The sequence below is a fragment of the Rhinolophus hipposideros genome (genome assembly GCF_964194185.1).
Source record: "Rhinolophus hipposideros genome assembly, chromosome: 17".
Taxonomy (NCBI): Eukaryota; Metazoa; Chordata; class Mammalia; order Chiroptera; family Rhinolophidae; genus Rhinolophus; species Rhinolophus hipposideros.
In genome coordinates, this window is record NC_138063.1 from 55,862,465 (window position 1) to 55,880,120 (window position 17,656).

General features: G+C 40.9%; 1 protein-coding gene across 4 annotated transcripts in view; it reads right to left on the bottom strand.

The window, feature by feature from the left end:
* Positions 1-4,508: 4,508 nt before the first annotated feature.
* Positions 4,509-17,656, bottom strand: part of SLC41A3 (solute carrier family 41 member 3) — a 59,820-nt gene continuing 46,672 nt past the window's right edge. For all 4 annotated transcript variants that reach the window (XM_081078652.1, XM_081078655.1, XM_081078653.1 and 1 more), the window contains 2 exons: positions 6,590-6,738; positions 4,509-5,380 (listed from right to left, as the gene is read on the bottom strand). In XM_081078652.1, the coding sequence (XP_080934778.1) occupies positions 5,171-5,380; positions 6,590-6,738 (359 nt within the window). In that variant the 3' untranslated portion in view covers positions 4,509-5,170. The remainder of the gene's footprint in view (positions 5,381-6,589; positions 6,739-17,656) is intronic.

Consider the following 17,656-nt stretch of genomic DNA (forward strand, 5'->3'; position numbering starts at 1 on the left):
AACCCACCACACCAGAACAGGAAACTACAAAATCCCTCGTTATCTTGTTCCCCAAATATCATCTCTATGTGCTGTAAAATGCTATTAACTATCCTGTACCCACCAATGTAAAAGAAGTGTATGTCTCTCCATTTTACTTTTTATCTAATCCCAGAGATTTCTCAGCCTTGCTTTTTCCCAGTCCCCTAATGTACAATCAGTGAATTTCATGTAACCTTCCTCCTTTGATTCTAATGTGTAAAATAAGTTACAAACCCACCATTCTCCAGAGCGCTTTCTCAATTGGTTAAGACTTTGCTTCCTGGCAATTGTCATCAGTTTGGCTCAAATAAACTCTTATAAGCTTTCTCTTAAATTGGATGCTTTCTCATCAACATGGACAATGACACAACAACAGAGGAGAAGGGACTAGCTTATTCCTAAATTGATCCATCTTTGACAAATGGTCCAGTTTCTCATTTGAGAAACTTGGATCTTCTAATTGTACCCAGGAAATAAATATTAGTGCCAGTTATATTCATCACCCTCTTAGGCATATGGCAGATCAGGGACCTCCTTCTCAACATTTACACAACTTGCTCTATTAAGGCTATGACTTCACAGAATACATGGGAGAGGTTTTCTTTATTATTATTGTGATTTTTAAAATCCAGACTCTGGGCTTAGTGGAGAAATAATTCCTTCATTTACCACGTTAGTGGCTGCAATGGTGTCAGGCATACAGTGAACACAGGTGATAGAGATGAGTGAGAGCAGAAGTTTCTAGACCAGTGCGGAGGCAGATGTTTCATCAGATGACTCTAATGTCATAGGTGCTGGGGTGGAGGTAAGGGTTGGGAAAGAGAGAGCAATGAGTAATCATTTATTTATTTTTTTCTAATTTTAGTGTATTAGAATTGTTATAGAGTGTTCTTGAACATTTAGATAGGTTCAAAAAAATAAATCAAATTCCCTTACCAAACTTGTTCATAATAAATCAGTTTCCCTCTGTGTTCTTAACCTTTGTTCAAATTTGAAAATTAAATGCAGTGCATGCAGATTATTACTTTCTTAAAGTTGACTATGTATTGAGGAGAAAAATTATAGTAGGCAGAATAAAATGTAGGGTGATTGTCAGCAAAATGCCAGACTAAGAAGCTCTAAGCTCTCACTCTCCTACAGTAACACCAATAAAATATCCAGAATCTGTCTCAATCAGTTGGGGTTGTTAGTCTAGGGGACCCAAGAAGCAGCAACAAATGTTTCTTTTCTACCCTCACCACTGCCAGCCCTGGCAGGAGTACCAATTAGCTCCCAGAACATATGTTTTTCTCCTTTCTTCCTGCCTCCCCCAAATTGCTAAATGCATCTCCATGTTTACTGACAGCAGTGCTCATGAGTGTGCCAATGGGTCTCAGGCCACTATTGGTGTGTCTTTGGGAGTTCAGTACACACATAGTATGATGGATCCGGGTGCAAAGGTTCAGTTGTCCCCTTGGCTCCTACCCAATATGGGAATGGAACATCCTTTCCTCTGTAAAGCAGCCCAAGGCTCGTGGATAGGACTGCATTGCTGTAAGCTGGGGGTGGCAGCCCTTGGCTTGGAGTTTGGGGCAGCCAAATGAATTGCCAGGGGCTCCGGGTATGAGGGAAGGGCTGAAGACTTAGGGAGTCCAGGAATGCAGAGTCCAGGTCCCGCTCAATCTGAGTTGACTCTGTGTCTGGGAGCAGAGAAGCTGGGATGCCAGCTGCCAGCCTGGGGCTATAGTAGGTTGGGGCAAAGATGTGGCCCATCTTTCTTTCTGAAAACACTCTCCTTTCTGGCTCCTGACACCAGGATACAGGGAAGACTTTATTCTGGTTTTTCCAATTGCTTTAGCTATTCTAATTCCTTTGCTTTTCCATATCAGTGGCTTTAAAAGGTAAATGCATATACTTTTTTTTTTTTAACACCACAGCAAGTTCTACAACTTGCTATTTTCATTTAATAGTTAATCATCAACATCTTTTCAGGTCAGTACCTATAGATATTTCTCATTTAAAAAATATAAATAAACAATACACACATAGTATGATGGATCCAGGTGCAAAGGTTGATAGTATTGCATTGTGTGAATATACTGCGATTTAGTTACCTGGTCCCTCTTAATGGCTAGTTTTTAAAATGTTCCGTCATAAGTAATGCTGATATCAATACTTTCAATTAAAAAAAAAATCTTTCAATTACAGTTGACATGCTAGTTTCAGCTGTACAGCATAGGATTAGACATTTCTATAACTTAAGTGATCACCCCAATAAGTCTAGTAGCCATCTGACACCATACATAGTTATTACAATATTATTATTCAATTATAGTTGACATTCAATATTAGATTCAGGTGTACAGATAGTGGTTAGACATTTATATAACTTATGAATAGGTCTAGTACCCGCCTGACTCCATACATAGTTATAACAATACTGACTATTTCCCCTATGGTATACTTTATATCCCTGTAACTATTTTGTAACTGCCAATTTGTACTTCTGAATCCCTTCACCTTTTCCACCAAAATGTACAGTATTTGGGGTTCTTTTTTATCACGGGAAGAGGGAAATGGGAAGGCTTTCAGGTTGATTGATGACCACAAACATATGAGCAACAGCAGGGGTCTGAGGAAAATTGTGAAATTTCTTTCTTACTGTGTTGACTGAGTTGATGTGAGTCTGGCCACAAGGTTTCTGCTTGTCTTTGATAAACAATCATTAATGTTGTGCATATTTCTCATCTCAGGAGAAGCAGTTTCTGGTAAGGGGCTGTTTTACTAAACCTCAAGCCACAAGCAGAATTCCTCTAATGATTAGTACGAAAGGCCATGGAAACAAAGCAGGCTCAATAGATGAAGTCAGAGAGGCTGAGCATTTCACTGTTACAATAATGCCCTAGATTCCTAGTCTGTAAACAGGAATGATAATAGCATGTATTGTATCAGATTGTTGCATGGTTAATGAGTTTACATATGTACAATAAAATGTCAGAACATGGCACAGTAAGTGCTCACTATATCTTAGCTCTCGTGCTTTTACAGCATACGCGCTTCTCTTTTGCAGGACTTACTGCAAATAGAATTTTACTACTTCTGTGTGATAATGATTAGTAACCATCTCACCAGTAGACCCTGAGACAACAGCCACGAGTGCTTTTCCCACGTGTGCATCCCTCGCACCTAGCCTGGGCTTAGCATTGGAGGTGTGCTGGGTGTTCTTCCTTTGTCCCTCCAGAGCCACTCTCTACCCTCACCCGATTCTGTGCCCCAGGAGGCTGAGACTTCCATGGACCATCCATAAGTGACACCCCTAGGCATTTCACTTCTGGGTGGGTTTGGCTACTGGGAAATACTTGCAGGAGATGAAAGTGGGCAGAGAATAAGGTTGGGTTATTTATTCCCATGGCTTTCTCTCCACCAGGCCACAAGATGGTAGTCGTTTTAGTTCTTGACTAGAGAACTCCTCAGGCACCCACTTCTAACTACTCTCCTTTAAGTGAACGCCTCAGGGTAGAAGCTCCCCCACTATGCGCAGGCCCAGGGTGCTTCACTGATTCATGGTTCCCACGTGGCTGTAAACTATTTCTGCCTTAAACCTTGTTCAATTACTCCAATTAGCTGCAATCTCTTTCTTTCTGGGAAAGATGCAACAGGTTGTCAATATTTGTTGAATGAATTTTTTTTTCACCACATGAAGTGTGGAAACTAATACACAGAAACCTCATTTAAAATGGAGTTGGGAGGCTAGAAGAGAACTGTAATGCATATCACTCAAGGCACACTACTAACCCCAAGAGGAAGAGAGGTACTTTGCAACTCCGACAGGAAGGGATACTACTTGACTACTTGGCAGGAGAAAGACTCCTCCTTGCCCAGTGACAGCTCAGCCAATGGGAGACTGCCATAACTCAGCCAATGAAAATTCACTATACTTACAACTTTCAGTTTCCTCCAATAAGACTCTTCATTTACAACAGCCCCTCCCACATGCACAAAAGCGTTCCTCTCCTTTGCTTCTCTGGACTTGCACATGGTCACCATTAGACTGCGTGTCCCAAAGTGCAGTACTTGTTGTTCCCAAATCAAACCAATGTTGCTAGAGAAATACCTGCTGTGTATTTAAGGTCAACGGAAGATAATAATCCTCAGCCAAAACCAGGGCTAAAGTTGTGATGAGTTAATAAGAAACGAAAAATGAGTACATATATATTTTTTAAAAGATGGGGTTCTGGAACTGTGGTTCTCAAATGAAAGAGTGCACCAGGACTACCTGGAGGGCTTGTTAAACCCACATTGCTGGCTTGTGACCCAGAGACATTCTATTTTGCCAGGTCTGGAGGAAGGGAGGATTAATAATTTGGATTTCTAATAAGTTTCTTCACGATGTTGATGCTTCTAGGCTGGAGAGTACAATATGACAAACATTACACTAGAGAAATGCCAGTGTTCCTTATACACCCCAAGTCTCATGGTTGCATTAATATCTTTACAAACACAAAATGCCAAATACAATATAAACTATGCTTTATATTTCACTTTTCAGTTCATTAAAATCTAAACAGAGGTTTTTGCTAAAAAAAAAAAAAAAAAAAAGAAAAGAAAAAGGGAGGGGGGAAGCATTGACAAGAGTAAATGCTGGGAGCAGATGAGGGGATGTGTAAGGCTCCGTCCTAGGAAGGGCTGCACACATTTGCAGGGCACACCAGCAGAGTGGCCTACGGAGCCAGACCTAGTGAAGACAGCAGGTAAGCCAGGGCTCAAAGAGTCCTGAATCTTGGGGACACAACAGGTCTCCTTTCTGCTTCACCGCAGTCTGGGCTGCACTGGCATGAAACAGGGCCAGTACATCCTCCAAAGTGTACTGGACAGGCCTCTTCTCCAGCATCTTCAGGACAGAGAATGCTGCTCTCCACACACACATGCATACTCATTCACACACTCACCCAGCACTTGGGTACATGCAGTCACATTCACACACAAACAATGCTCCTGATTTCAGGCTCCATCATGGACTCAGGTACAAACTCCGGGGTCAAGGTGTGTGTGAGTCTTCTTAGAAGATTGACAAAGGGCCACCTAAGGACCCAGCCAGGGAGGAACTGCCTTCTATACCCTGTTGGTGTGAGGGAAGATTCTACTGATTAACTGGGACTGCTTGGGCTCATTAGGGAGGTCCAGATGCCGGTTCTAAAATGCCATCCAGCTCTGCTTCACTCCTCAATAACCAGCTGATAAGAAAGCAAAGTGCCAAGAGGCCAGTTCCTAGCAGGTCCCCTAGCCCTGTGAGGTAGGGGATACAGTGGTTGTCAGGATCCAGGGCCTGGTGCCACGTTAGCCGAGCCATCACTTCTGCCAGGTACAGCAGGATTGTCACCTGTCATAAGAGCAAGCAGACACAAAAGATGGTGACCAAATCAGAAAGCCAAGTGTCATCAAGAAACTCTAGCAGATTTTAAGGGCAGACACCAGGGGGACAAGTCAACGCCTGGTAGTCCCCTTCCTCGAGCTTCTCTTGGGGTCTGACAGCCAGCTATGAACTTGTGAGTGCACCCTCATCCACACTTGCCTAGCTTCCCTCCCTGCGGTTGGGCCTTGCTCCTGGCATCCTGAAGTGCCAGACAGACCTGCTGCTGCTCACCCGCCTTTACCTTCTCTGCTGTGCCAGATCCACTCAGCATCCTGGGAACCTTACACACAAATCTTGCTGGGACTTCAATTTGGGTTTGCTGGAGGCCCTCTCATGGGCAGCTTTAGATGGTTGGCCTTTCCTGAAAGTGCCAGGGGGTAGTCCACACAGCTCTGGTCAGGTCTCCTTGTTGGGGGCTATCCCCAGCCCCATTCCTGCTGCTGCTCAGGAGTTTCTCAGACTGCCCCAGCCTATTCTTCAGAGTCAGGGACAGGCTGCGTTTGTGAATGCCATAATTCAAGATCTGAAAATGCTAATCCCTTAGAATTGCCCTCCAGTGCCCAGTTATCCATGCAAAAGCCTCAGGCCCATCAGGACATCAGCCAGCTATAGTCTTGGCAGACAGTCTGCTGAGTACTACCCCAAGGCAGGCACCAGCTTACTCTCTTTCATGTCCTTATTACCATCCAGCTCTGAGTAAAGTCCACACATGCCTTTGAGCAACACCCAGCAGGGTCCTGGTCCCTGCCCACCCCGTGTGTGATGACTGATGCACATGGGCCAGTTCATCAGCTGATCTGCTCATCAGCTTGCTTCATGGCAACATGCTGAACCCTCAGGACAGCTCCTCTGATCCTCTGGTGAGGAGTGTAGAGTGAGCTGTATGCAGTATGGATTGTGCCGCGTGGAGGGTTGAATAATGAGAGTGCTGTTGGAGTGCGTGTGTGAAGTGTGCAGTATGGAGAATCCAGTATGGAGTATGGAGTGGCTTGTGTGTCTAGATCATGCCCTTGAGTTTGCATGAGTTGACTTGACTCGTGGAAGATGGGGATTGTGCCCTGCGTGTCCAGGAACCTCCAACCCCACCTCCTCAGCATCTCTCCCAGGATAAGGAACAAAGCTTGCTGGCTGCCTAACCCCTGAATGCTGCTTTGCAGCTGCCACAGTTCTCCTTACCTGGATCAGGCCAGCTAGCAGGTAGAATACCACAAAGGTTTTGCTGTTTGGGACCGAAAGGCCTTCCACCAGGTAGATGACGTACAAGAAAATCAGATGGCCCGGAATCACCAGAATGAGCAGAACTCGGGCTGACATGGAATTGATTTCTGGAAGAAACAGAACCAAGGAGGGTTGTGTGACCTGACTGGCAGCAGAGGCCACCTTTGCATGTGTCAGTCTCCAGTGAGGTATCCACATTCACTCAGCTACGTCTTAAAGGTGCCAGGGGGTTGTCCACATAGCCTTGGTCAGTTTACTGAGCACCTACTATGTGGCAGGCATGTTCCAGCAGATGGGAATATAGTCCTGTCCCTTACTGCATGGAGCTGACAACTTAGGGAAGAAAGAAAACCTGGAATCGAGTAGCAAAAACAAACAAATAAGAAAGGTCATTTCAAACTGTGACAAGTACTAGGAAGAAAATAAACCAGATAATGTGGTAGAGGATGAAGTGTCTATTAATGGAATAAGCTACTGGGGATTGGAAGCCCTCTCAAGGAGATGGCATTCAGGCTGAGATCTGAATCTGGGGGAAAGGATTTTGGCCAGAGGAAAGTGAATGTGCAAGGGATTTAAGGTAGAAAAGAGCTTGGGAGTGTCAAAAAAAAAACAAAGGCTTTGCATGAAGAGTTAAGAGCCAGGGAAAGTGGTACACTCATGGGACCTCCGGTAGCCCTTTCCTCCTGCCAAGCCTCTGGGACCCTGTCAGCAGGTACCAGTGATCCCCACACTCTCTTTAGGATCCAGCACTCTACGAGTTTGAGACTCTGCAAGAAACATGATTTACCCTGCCCCATGCTTTAAAACTGTGACATATGGATGTGATGGACTTCTCAAACACAAAGAGTTTCAATGAAGAGAAAGTCTCCGTTTGCCTCTGAGTTAATATAATGTATTTCTTCAATTTAATATGGAAAAGGAAAAAAAATCATGTGTAGCTTAGAAGCTAAAAAGTCTACTATAAAATAATATGTAGAGAGAGGGTGAGAATACATAAGAGCACCCAAATCTATTCATGATCAAAAATTACACAAGGTATAAAGAGCTTCTTTAAAAAAAAAAAAAAACTTAAAAAGGTGGAAGCAAAAGAATTATTGTTGGTAGCTGGCATAAAACTCAAGAAAATCTACAGAAAGACTACATAAATAATTCAGTAAAATATGAATTTTGTTGCTGCTATAGGCTGTTCCTCCCCCAAACCCATATGTTGTAACCTAACCCCCAATGTGATGGTATTTGGAGGTGAGGCTTTTGTGAGGTGGTTAGGTCACAAGGGTGGAATCCTCATGAATGGGATTCGTACTCTTAGAGAAGAGACTTCAGAGAGCTGCCTCACCCCTTCTACCGCATGAAGACACAGTGAGAAGACAGTTGTCTATGAACCTGAAAGAGAACCCTCACCAGACACCGGACTTGCTAGAGCCTTGATCTTGGATTTCCCACCGCCAGAACTATACAAGATAAATTTCTGTTGTTTATAAGTCTCCTAGGCTGTTTTTGTTATAGCAGCCAGAACTAAGACAGGTACATAAATAATATAGAAAGTAAATACTTTTTCTATATACAAATGACAAGTCAGAACATGTAATGGGGACTTCCACTTCTAGACAAGATGGGGTAGACACACTTCTTATTCCTCTCACTAAATAAAACTAAAAACCTTGGGTATTATATATAAAATAAACATAAGAAGATTGTGTTGTTGTTGTCTGCTATTTTTTATTTATCCATCTAAATTCCTTTTATTATATGTTGTTTATTCTTGTAGCATGGCTGCCTCTTTTCTCTTTCTTGTTTAGTTTCAGATATACAATGTGATAGACATTTACACCCCCCACAAAGTGATAAGCCCCCAATCTCTTCCCTCTCTGACACTTTATGCAGCTGTTATAATACCACTGACTGTATTTCCTGTGTTGTAATTTACAGCCGTGACTATATACTTAATTGTAGCTGGCATTCAATGCTATTCTACCTCAGCCTCAGGTGTACAGTGCAGTGTGCAGGCATCGACACAGTCCATGCTGTGGTCCCCCTGGTTAAGTCCAGTGCCCGTCTGGGACCCTACGTAACCTGTACAACATTATTGATTATATTCCCCAGACTGTATTTCATATCCCCGTGACTATATTGTGACTACTAATTTGTATTTTCTAATCCCTTCACCTTTTCTCCCATCCCCACTCCTCTCCCATCTAGCAACCCTCAGTTTTTTCTTCTATATCTCTGAGTCCATTTTTGTTTTGACAAACATAAGAAGATTCTGAAAGGTGGAGAAAAAAGGCAAGCTGGCTAGGGACCTCAGAGCCCAGGGAACAACATGGCAGTGAGTTCCCCAAGTTAGGTGTTTTTTATTTTTTTGCCTCATATATCCTAGCCTGGGTGCTGGAGAAGTCAATAATCCAGAAATGCCAATGGGTACTGACCAAAAACACCAGACTCAACGAAAACCTGCTTTCGTTAGCCAAAGATGCAGAAAAGGGCAGCCTGGCAAACTAGAAAACTTTTAGATAATAACTGCTCTACTCCAGCCAAACACCACAGGAAAAACAGCAGCCCCACCTCCATCAGCAAATGTCAGGTAGGGAGTCTGGACTTCTGCCCTCATCCAGGTGGAATGTGGTACTCATTCCGTCTGGCTGTGTGGAAAATAAGTTGTACCCTGACTACTGGTAATGAGGACCTCCTCACCCCCAACCACCATATCAGTGCAGGCCATGTGGGGAGTAATAACAAGGGACGCCTTTCCTTTCCAGGAAAGGTGGTGTCAGAAGGACATGGACTTCTACCCTTCGCACCAGTAACGAGGTGCTCCTTTTCCAGGAGGCGGTCAATGGAGAAGGAGGTAGAATCTAGACTTCCACCAACACCTCACAGTAAGGAAGCAGTGCATTCCCTTTTCCCACAGTGGTGCAGTGTTAGAGGAGGCCAGCTAAAATAGAAGACATAAATAAGATCCAGTGTCTCATAACATAATACTCTAAATGTCCAGGATTCAATCTAAAATCACTCATTATAGCAGGAAAAATCTGTGAGAAAAGACAACCAACAGATACGAACACTGAAATGACACAGATGGTAGAATTATGTGAAAGAAATTTTAATGAATCCATTTTTTAAATGTTTCAACCAGCAATTACAAGCACACTTGAAACAAATCATAAAAATACAATAATTCAGTAAAGAACGACATAGTCTCAGAAAAGAAGTAGAAGATAATAAAAAAGAGCTATATAGAAATTTTAGAACTGAAAAAATACAATAACCAAAGAAGTCCAAACAACTCACTGAATGGGATTAATAGCAGAATGGAAAGGACAGAGGGAAGAATCAGTGAACATGAAGGAAAAACTATAGAAATGAGCCAATCTAAAAAACAAAGAGTAACATACTGGGAAAAAACAAAAAGAGAGCCTCAGGGACTTGTGGGTCTATAACAAAAGATCTAACATTTGGGACAACACGTTATTAAAATAGTGGCGTGAGGTGAGCCTCTGTAAAGCTTCCCTGGAATTTACAACTAATCGAACAACAATAACTCCACAAAGGACTCCCTGCACAGCCGACAGACAAGACGAAGAGGCCCATTACTGAATTCACCTCCAGGTGGGCGAATTGCATGAGCAGGGGAGGAGGGAAAAAAGAAGTGCGGAGTCAGAGCCGCGTGGGCGCAGGACTCAGACCTAGCTCAGTGCTCCGAGCTCCTTGCATTCCGGAATTACCGCAGCTGCGGTACGGCCCACATGGCTGAGAGGGCAACATATAACATGGCTGAACCCTACGTTCACGGCAGAGACCTTGGACAAAAGACTTAGGGAAGAAGGCTGAAAACGGTGGTTTAAGCCCTCACTGCACAGCAGAGAACGGAAGCCTTAGGCACGGAGACTAGCCGCCCCCTCCCTACCCTCCCAGAGCTCGCCCCGCCCCCATCTGCACTGGGCTAGAAGCGGAACAGTAGCAGTGTCAGATCACAAGAACAGAATATTTGCTGTTCTGAGAACTGTGGACCACAGAAACAGATTCGCAGCCCAACTAGTTGCGGCAAAGGGGAGGGACCTGTGGTAGCAGGAACGGCCGTGGGGTGGTCGCTGCCATTGCTCTGGGCCACCTTTCACAATTAACCCCGACCCTGGCCCCACCTTTCTGGGTGGATCCCTGCAGGAGTAAACAGAACTGGTGAAAAACACAGGCTCCGAATCTGGTGCAGACCGAGCTTTGGAACATCAAAAGCTCTCTGCATCCCCACAGTGTCGTGGCGCCCAATGACCCAGGCGAACTGTTAACAAAGGCGAAGCCCGTCTCCCAGGGAATCCCCCCATTGTGAGAGAAGCTGGAATAGTGCAGAGAAAATATAGTACTACCGTGTGAGAGAGGAAAAAAAAGGCTGCAGTCGGAGAGAAAATAAAACATTCTACCAACACCTAATGGAAAACAAAAGAAAGACCTCTTCCCATCAACCTGTTGCAGAAGCAACTCCTCTAGATGTCTAGGAAGATAAATAATAAATCAGTAATTGCAATAAAAAACCAAGGCAACAAGACAGCTCAGAAAGAAAGTGAAAAGTCTCCAGAAAAGGAACTTAAAGATATGGAAATATGTGACTTAAATGACAGACAATTCAAGATTGCAGTTCTGAAAAAACTCAACGAGATGCAAGAAAACACAGAAAGGCATTTAATGAACTCAGAAATGCAACCAAAGAACACCATGAGCATTTTACGAAAGAGACTGAAATTTTAAAGAAGAACCAAATGGAATTTCAGGAGATTAAGAATTCGATAGAAGAAATTAAGAATGAAATAAACACCTTAGGTAGTACAGTTGACCAGATGGAGGAAAGAATCAGTGACAGCAAAGATAGAAATCTGGAAATTACACAGATGGAAGAAGAAAGAGACTTGAGACTTAAAAGAAATGAAAGAACTCTGCAAGAACTTTCTGACTCTATTAGAAAGAGCAATATAACAATAATGGGCATACCAGAAGGAGAAGAAAGAGAGAAGAGAACAGAGAATATATTCAAAAAATTGTTGAAGAGAACTTCCCAAACTTGTGGACAGAACTGGATCCTCAAATCCAAGAAGCAAATAGAACACCTAATTACCTCAATCCCAACAGGCCTTCTCTAACTCCCATTGTATTGAAGCTGTCTGAAATCAACGACAAAGAAAGAATCCTCAAGGCACCCAGGGAAAAGAAGATGGTAACCTACAAAGGAAAGCCTATTAGATTATCATCAGATTTTTCAGCAGAAACTCTACAAGCCAGGAGGGAGTGGAACCAAATATTCAAACTATTGAAAGAGAGAAATTATGAGCCAAGAATAATATATCCAGCAAAGATATCCTGAAGATATGAAGGAGAAATAAAGACCTTTCCAGACATACAGAAGCTGAGGGAATTTTCTAATACACGACCTGCACTATAAGAAATACTACAGGAGGCTATTCGACCATCATCAACAGGGACAATTTGTGGCAACATAAAAAGGGTGTGAGTAAAGGCCTGAACTGGAATATGGGAATGGAGAACGTAAGCGTGCTGAAGAAAATGGAATGCTCTACATATCAAACTTTCTTTTACTTAAACTTAAGTGTAATCACTCAAAAAAAATCCAGAACTGAAATATATACTATAATAAAAGAAGAAACAGAGGGAAACATCATAGAATACCACCACACAGACATAAAAGACAAGAACAAAAAGGCAAAGAAACAATGGCCTTACCAGAAAACTGAAGATAGAATGACAGGAAATCCTCACATATCAATAATCATCCTAAATGTAAATGGACTGAACTCACCAATAAAAAGGCACAGAGTAGCAGAATGGAACAAAAAACTAAACCTAACCATATGCTGTCTCCAAGACAAACATCTCAGCTACAAAGACTAACATAGACTCAAAGTGAAAGGGTGGAAATTGACACTCCAAGAAAATGGTACCCAGAGAAAATCAGATGTAGCCATATTGATATCGGATAATCCATTAGTTTTACAGTAAATGGACTGAAATCACCAATAAAAAGGCACAGAGTAGCAGATTGGATCAAAAAATAAATCCAACTATATGCTGTCTCCAAGAGACACACCTCAGCTGCAAGGACTAACATAGACTCAAAGTGAAAGGGTGGAAATTGACAATCCAAGCAAATGGTACCCAGAGAAAATCAGGTGTAGCCATATTGATATCAGATGAAACAGACTTCAGGGTGAAAAAGATAACAAGAGACAAAGATGGACATTTCATAATGGTAAAGGGGACTATACAACAAGAAGACATAACAGTCATCAATATTTATGCCCCCAATCAGGGAGCACCAAAATACACCAAGCAACTACTAACAGAACTAAAGGGAAAAATTGACCAAAACACAATTATACTAGGGGACCTAAATACATCATTGACAGCTAGGGATAGATCATCCAAACAGAAAATAAATAATGAAATACATAAGCAGCCCTAAATGACACATTAGATGAAATAGACATAATTGACAAATATAGAGCACTTCATCCTAAAACATCAGACTATACATTCTTTTCAAAGCACATGGAACATTCTCAAGGATAGACCATATATTGAGACATAAAATCAGCCTCAGCAAATTTAAGGAGATTGAAATCATACCAAGCATATTCTCTGATCACAAGGCTTTGAAATTGGATATGAACTGCAAAAAGAAAGCAGGAAAAAACACAAATACATGGAGATTAAACAACATACTTTTAAAGAACAACTGGGTCAAAGAAAAAATTAGAGGAGAGATCAAAAGGTACATAGAAACAAATAACAATGAAAATATGTCCTACCAAAATTTTTGGGATGCAGCGAAAGCAGTTTTAAGAGGGAAGTGTGTATCATTACAGGCCTATCTCAAGAAACAAAAAAAATCCCAAATAAATAACCTTATGTTACAACTTAAAGAACTAGAAAAAGAAGAATAAGTGAAACCCAAGATCAGCAAAAGAAAGGAAATAACAAAAATCAGAGCAGAACTAACTGAAATAGAGAACAAAAGATAACAGAAAAAATTAATGTGACAGAGAGCTCATTGTTTGAAAAGATTAACAAAATTGACAAACCCTTGGCTAGACTCACTAAGATAAAAAGAGAGAAGACACTAATTAACAAAATCAGAAATGAAAAAGGGGAACTTATCAAGGACACCACAGAAATACAAAAGATCATCCAAAAATACTATGAAGGAGTATATGCCACCAAATTCAATAACCTAGAAGAAATGGACAAGTTCTTAGAAACATAGAGCCTGCCAAGGATGAACCATGAAGAACTGGAAAATCTAAACTGACCGATCACCAGTAACGAAATTGAATCAGTCATCCAAAACCTTCGCAAAAGCAAAAGTCCGGGACCAGATGGCTTCACTAGTGAATTCTCCCAAATCTTCAAAGAGGATCTAATAACAGTCTTGCTCAAACTCCTCCAAAAAATTGAAGAAGAGACAGTACTCCCTAAGTCACTTTATGAGGCCAACATTACTCTGATACCAAAACCTGGTAAGGATAACACAAAAAAAGAAAACTATAGACCAGTATCTCTGATGAATACAGATGCAAAAATCGTAAACAAAATTCTATCAAATCGAATACAACCATGCATTAAAAAGATTATTCATCATAACCAAGTGGGTTCATCCCCGGGACACAAGGATGGTTCAACACCCACAAATCCATCAATGTGATATATCACATAAACAAAATAAAGGACAAAAATCATATGATTATATCCATTGATGCAGAAAAAGCATTTGACAAGATACAACACGCATTTATGATTAAAACACTTGATAAAATAGGTATAGAAGGAAAATACCTTAACATAATAAAGGCCATATATGACAAGCCCTCAGCTAATCTCATAATTAATGGTGAAAAACTGAAGCCCTTTGCTCTACGTTCAGGAACACGACAGGGCTCTCACCTATCACCTCTGCTTTTCAATATCGTGTTGGAAGTCCTTGCCAGAGCCATCAGGCAAGAGAAAGAAATAAAAGGCATGCAAATTGGGAATGAAGAAGTTAAATTATCACTCTTTGTAAATGACATGTTGCTATACATAGAAAACCCTGAAGACTCCACCAAAAAGCTATTAGAAAAAATCAACGAATACAGTAAAGTTGCTGGCTACAAAATCAACATACAAAAGTCCATTGCATTCATATATACTAACAATGAAATCTCAGAAAAAGAAATACAAAAGACAATTCTCTTTTCAATTACAGAAAAAGAATAAAATACCTAGGAATAAACTTAATCAACGAAGTGAAGGACCTATATGCTGAAAACTGTAAGACATTTTTGAAAGAAATTGAAGAAGACACAAAGAAATGGAAAGACATTCCTTGCTTATGGATTGAAAGAATCAACATAGTTAAAATGGCCATATTACCCAGAGCAATATACAGATTTAATGCAATCCCCATCAAAATCCCAATGGCATTTTTAAAGAAATAGAACAAAAACCATCAGATTTGTTTGGAACCACAAAAGACCCTGAATAGCCAAAGCAATATTAAGAAAAAAGAACAATACTGGAGTTATCCCACTCCGTGACTTTAGCTTATACTACAGGGCTACAATAATCAAAACAGCATGGTATTGGCAGAAAAACAGACACATAGACCAATGGAATAGAATGCAGAACCGAGAAATAAAATGACAGAAATATGGACAGATAACTTTTGACAAAGAAGCTAAAAACATACAATGGAGGAAAGACAGCCTCTTCAATAAATGGTGCTGGGAGAATTAGCCACTTGTAAAAGAATGAAACTGGACTGTTATCTGTCACCATGTACCAAAATTAATTCAAAATGGATCAAAGACTTAAGCATAAGACCTGACACAATAAACTGCATAGAAGAAAACATAGGTAGTAAACTTATGGACCTTGGGTTCAAAGAGCATTTTATGAATTTGACTCCAAAGGCAATAGAAGTAAAAGCTAAAATAAACGAATGGGACTGTATGAAACTTAAAAGGTTCTGCACAGCAAAAGCAACCATCGACAAAATAAAGAGGCAACCAACTGAATGGGAGAAGATTTTTGAAACAGTGCCTCTGATAAGGGGCTAATATCCAAAATATACAAGGAACTCATGAAGCTCAACAACAAGAAAAACAAACAACCCAATTGAAAAATGGGCAGAGGACCTGAAGAGACATTTCTCCAAAGAAGACATACAAATGGCAAATAAACATATGAAAAAATGCTCAACATCACTAATCATCAGAGAAATGTAAATAAAAACCACAATGAGATATCACCTCACCCCAGTCAGATGGCTATCATTTACAAGACATATAGTAACAAGTGTTGGAGAGGCTGTGGAGAAAAAGGAACCCTCATACACTGTTGGTGGGAATGCAGACTGGTGCAGCCGCTATGGAAGCCGCAGCCGCAGTGCAGAGGTTCCTCAAAAAATTACGAATAGAATTACCATATGACCCAGCAATCCCTCTCCTGGGTATCTACCCAAAAAATTTGAAAACATTTATCCATAAACACATGTGTGCTCCAATGTTCATTGCAGCTTTGTTTACGGTGGCCAAGACATGGAAACAACCAAAATGTCCTTCGATAGATGAATGGATAAAGAAGTTGTGGTATATATGCACAATGGAATACTTTTCGGCGGTAAGAAAAGATGATATAGGAACATTTGTGACAACATGGATGGATCTTGAGAGTATAATGCTAAGCGAAATAAGTCAGACAGAAAAAGCAGAGAACCATATGATTTCACTGATATGTGGTACATAAACCAAAAACAACAAAAGAACAAGACAAACAAATGAGAAACAAAAACTCGTAGACACAGATAACAGCTTAGTGGTTACCAGAGGGTAAGGGGGTGGGGGGTGGAAAATGAGGATAAGGGGGATCAAATATATGGCGATGGAAGGAGAACTGACTCTGGGTGGTGAACAGACAATGGGATTTATAGATGATGTAATACAGAATTGTACACCTGAAATCTATGTAAATTTACTAACAATTGTCACCCCAATAAGTTAAAACGAAAAAAAAAAGATCTAACATTCACATCATCAGAACACAAGAAGGAAAAGTGGAATAAAGTGGGGCCGAAAAAGAATTTGAAGAAATAATGGCTTAAAACGTCCCAAATTTAGCAAAAGATAAATCTGTGTATTCAGGGAGTTAAGAGTACTCCAAGTAGGTTAATCTGAAGAAATCCATAGCAATGCACATCATAATCCTAAATCTACAAAGAAAAAAATCTTAAAATAAACAAGACTTAATGACACCTTATGTACACAGCAAAAACCATTCCAATGATGGCAATTTCCCATCAGAAAACATCAAGGTCAGAAGGAAGCGGCATATTATTCAAGTGTTGAAAAGAACTATCAAACTTTTACCCAGTGAAAGTATCCTTCAGGAATATGCCAGCAGACCTATCCCAAAAGAATGGCTAAATGTAATTCCTGAAACAGAAAGGAAATGATAAAAGAAAATGAATGGGAGAAAGATCCAATTTTTAAAAGCAACAAAAAGATAAAACACCTCCAGTGGTTCTCAGAACAGAAAATCCAGTCTCCTTTCTCAAGCTTTGAGGCCCTATATGATCAACTCTTTCCTACCTTTCTGGCCTCAGCTTCCTTCATCTCCCTTGCTCATTATGCTCAGGTCTCACTCTCCTTTCAGTTCTTCAAACTTATCAAGCTCCTTCCTGTCTCTGGCCCTTTGCTCAGGCTCAAATGTTCTTCCTTCTCCAGCATGCCTCCTCCCAGGCCTAGCCATGCTTATCCTCAGAGAGGAACTTTCTAACCCCAAATCTGAGTATCTTCTTTAATTCTTTTTCATCATACCTTGTGCTTTTTGCCTTTTAGAACATATAGCAATTTGTAATCAAGTGTTCATTTTTTGGTGTGTTTGTTCTTTCACTTATATCCACAAGGGCAAGAAACAGCTTTTTCTCTCACCACGGTAAACTGATACCTAGTACCTGGTAAACATTCAATAAATATTTGCGTGAAT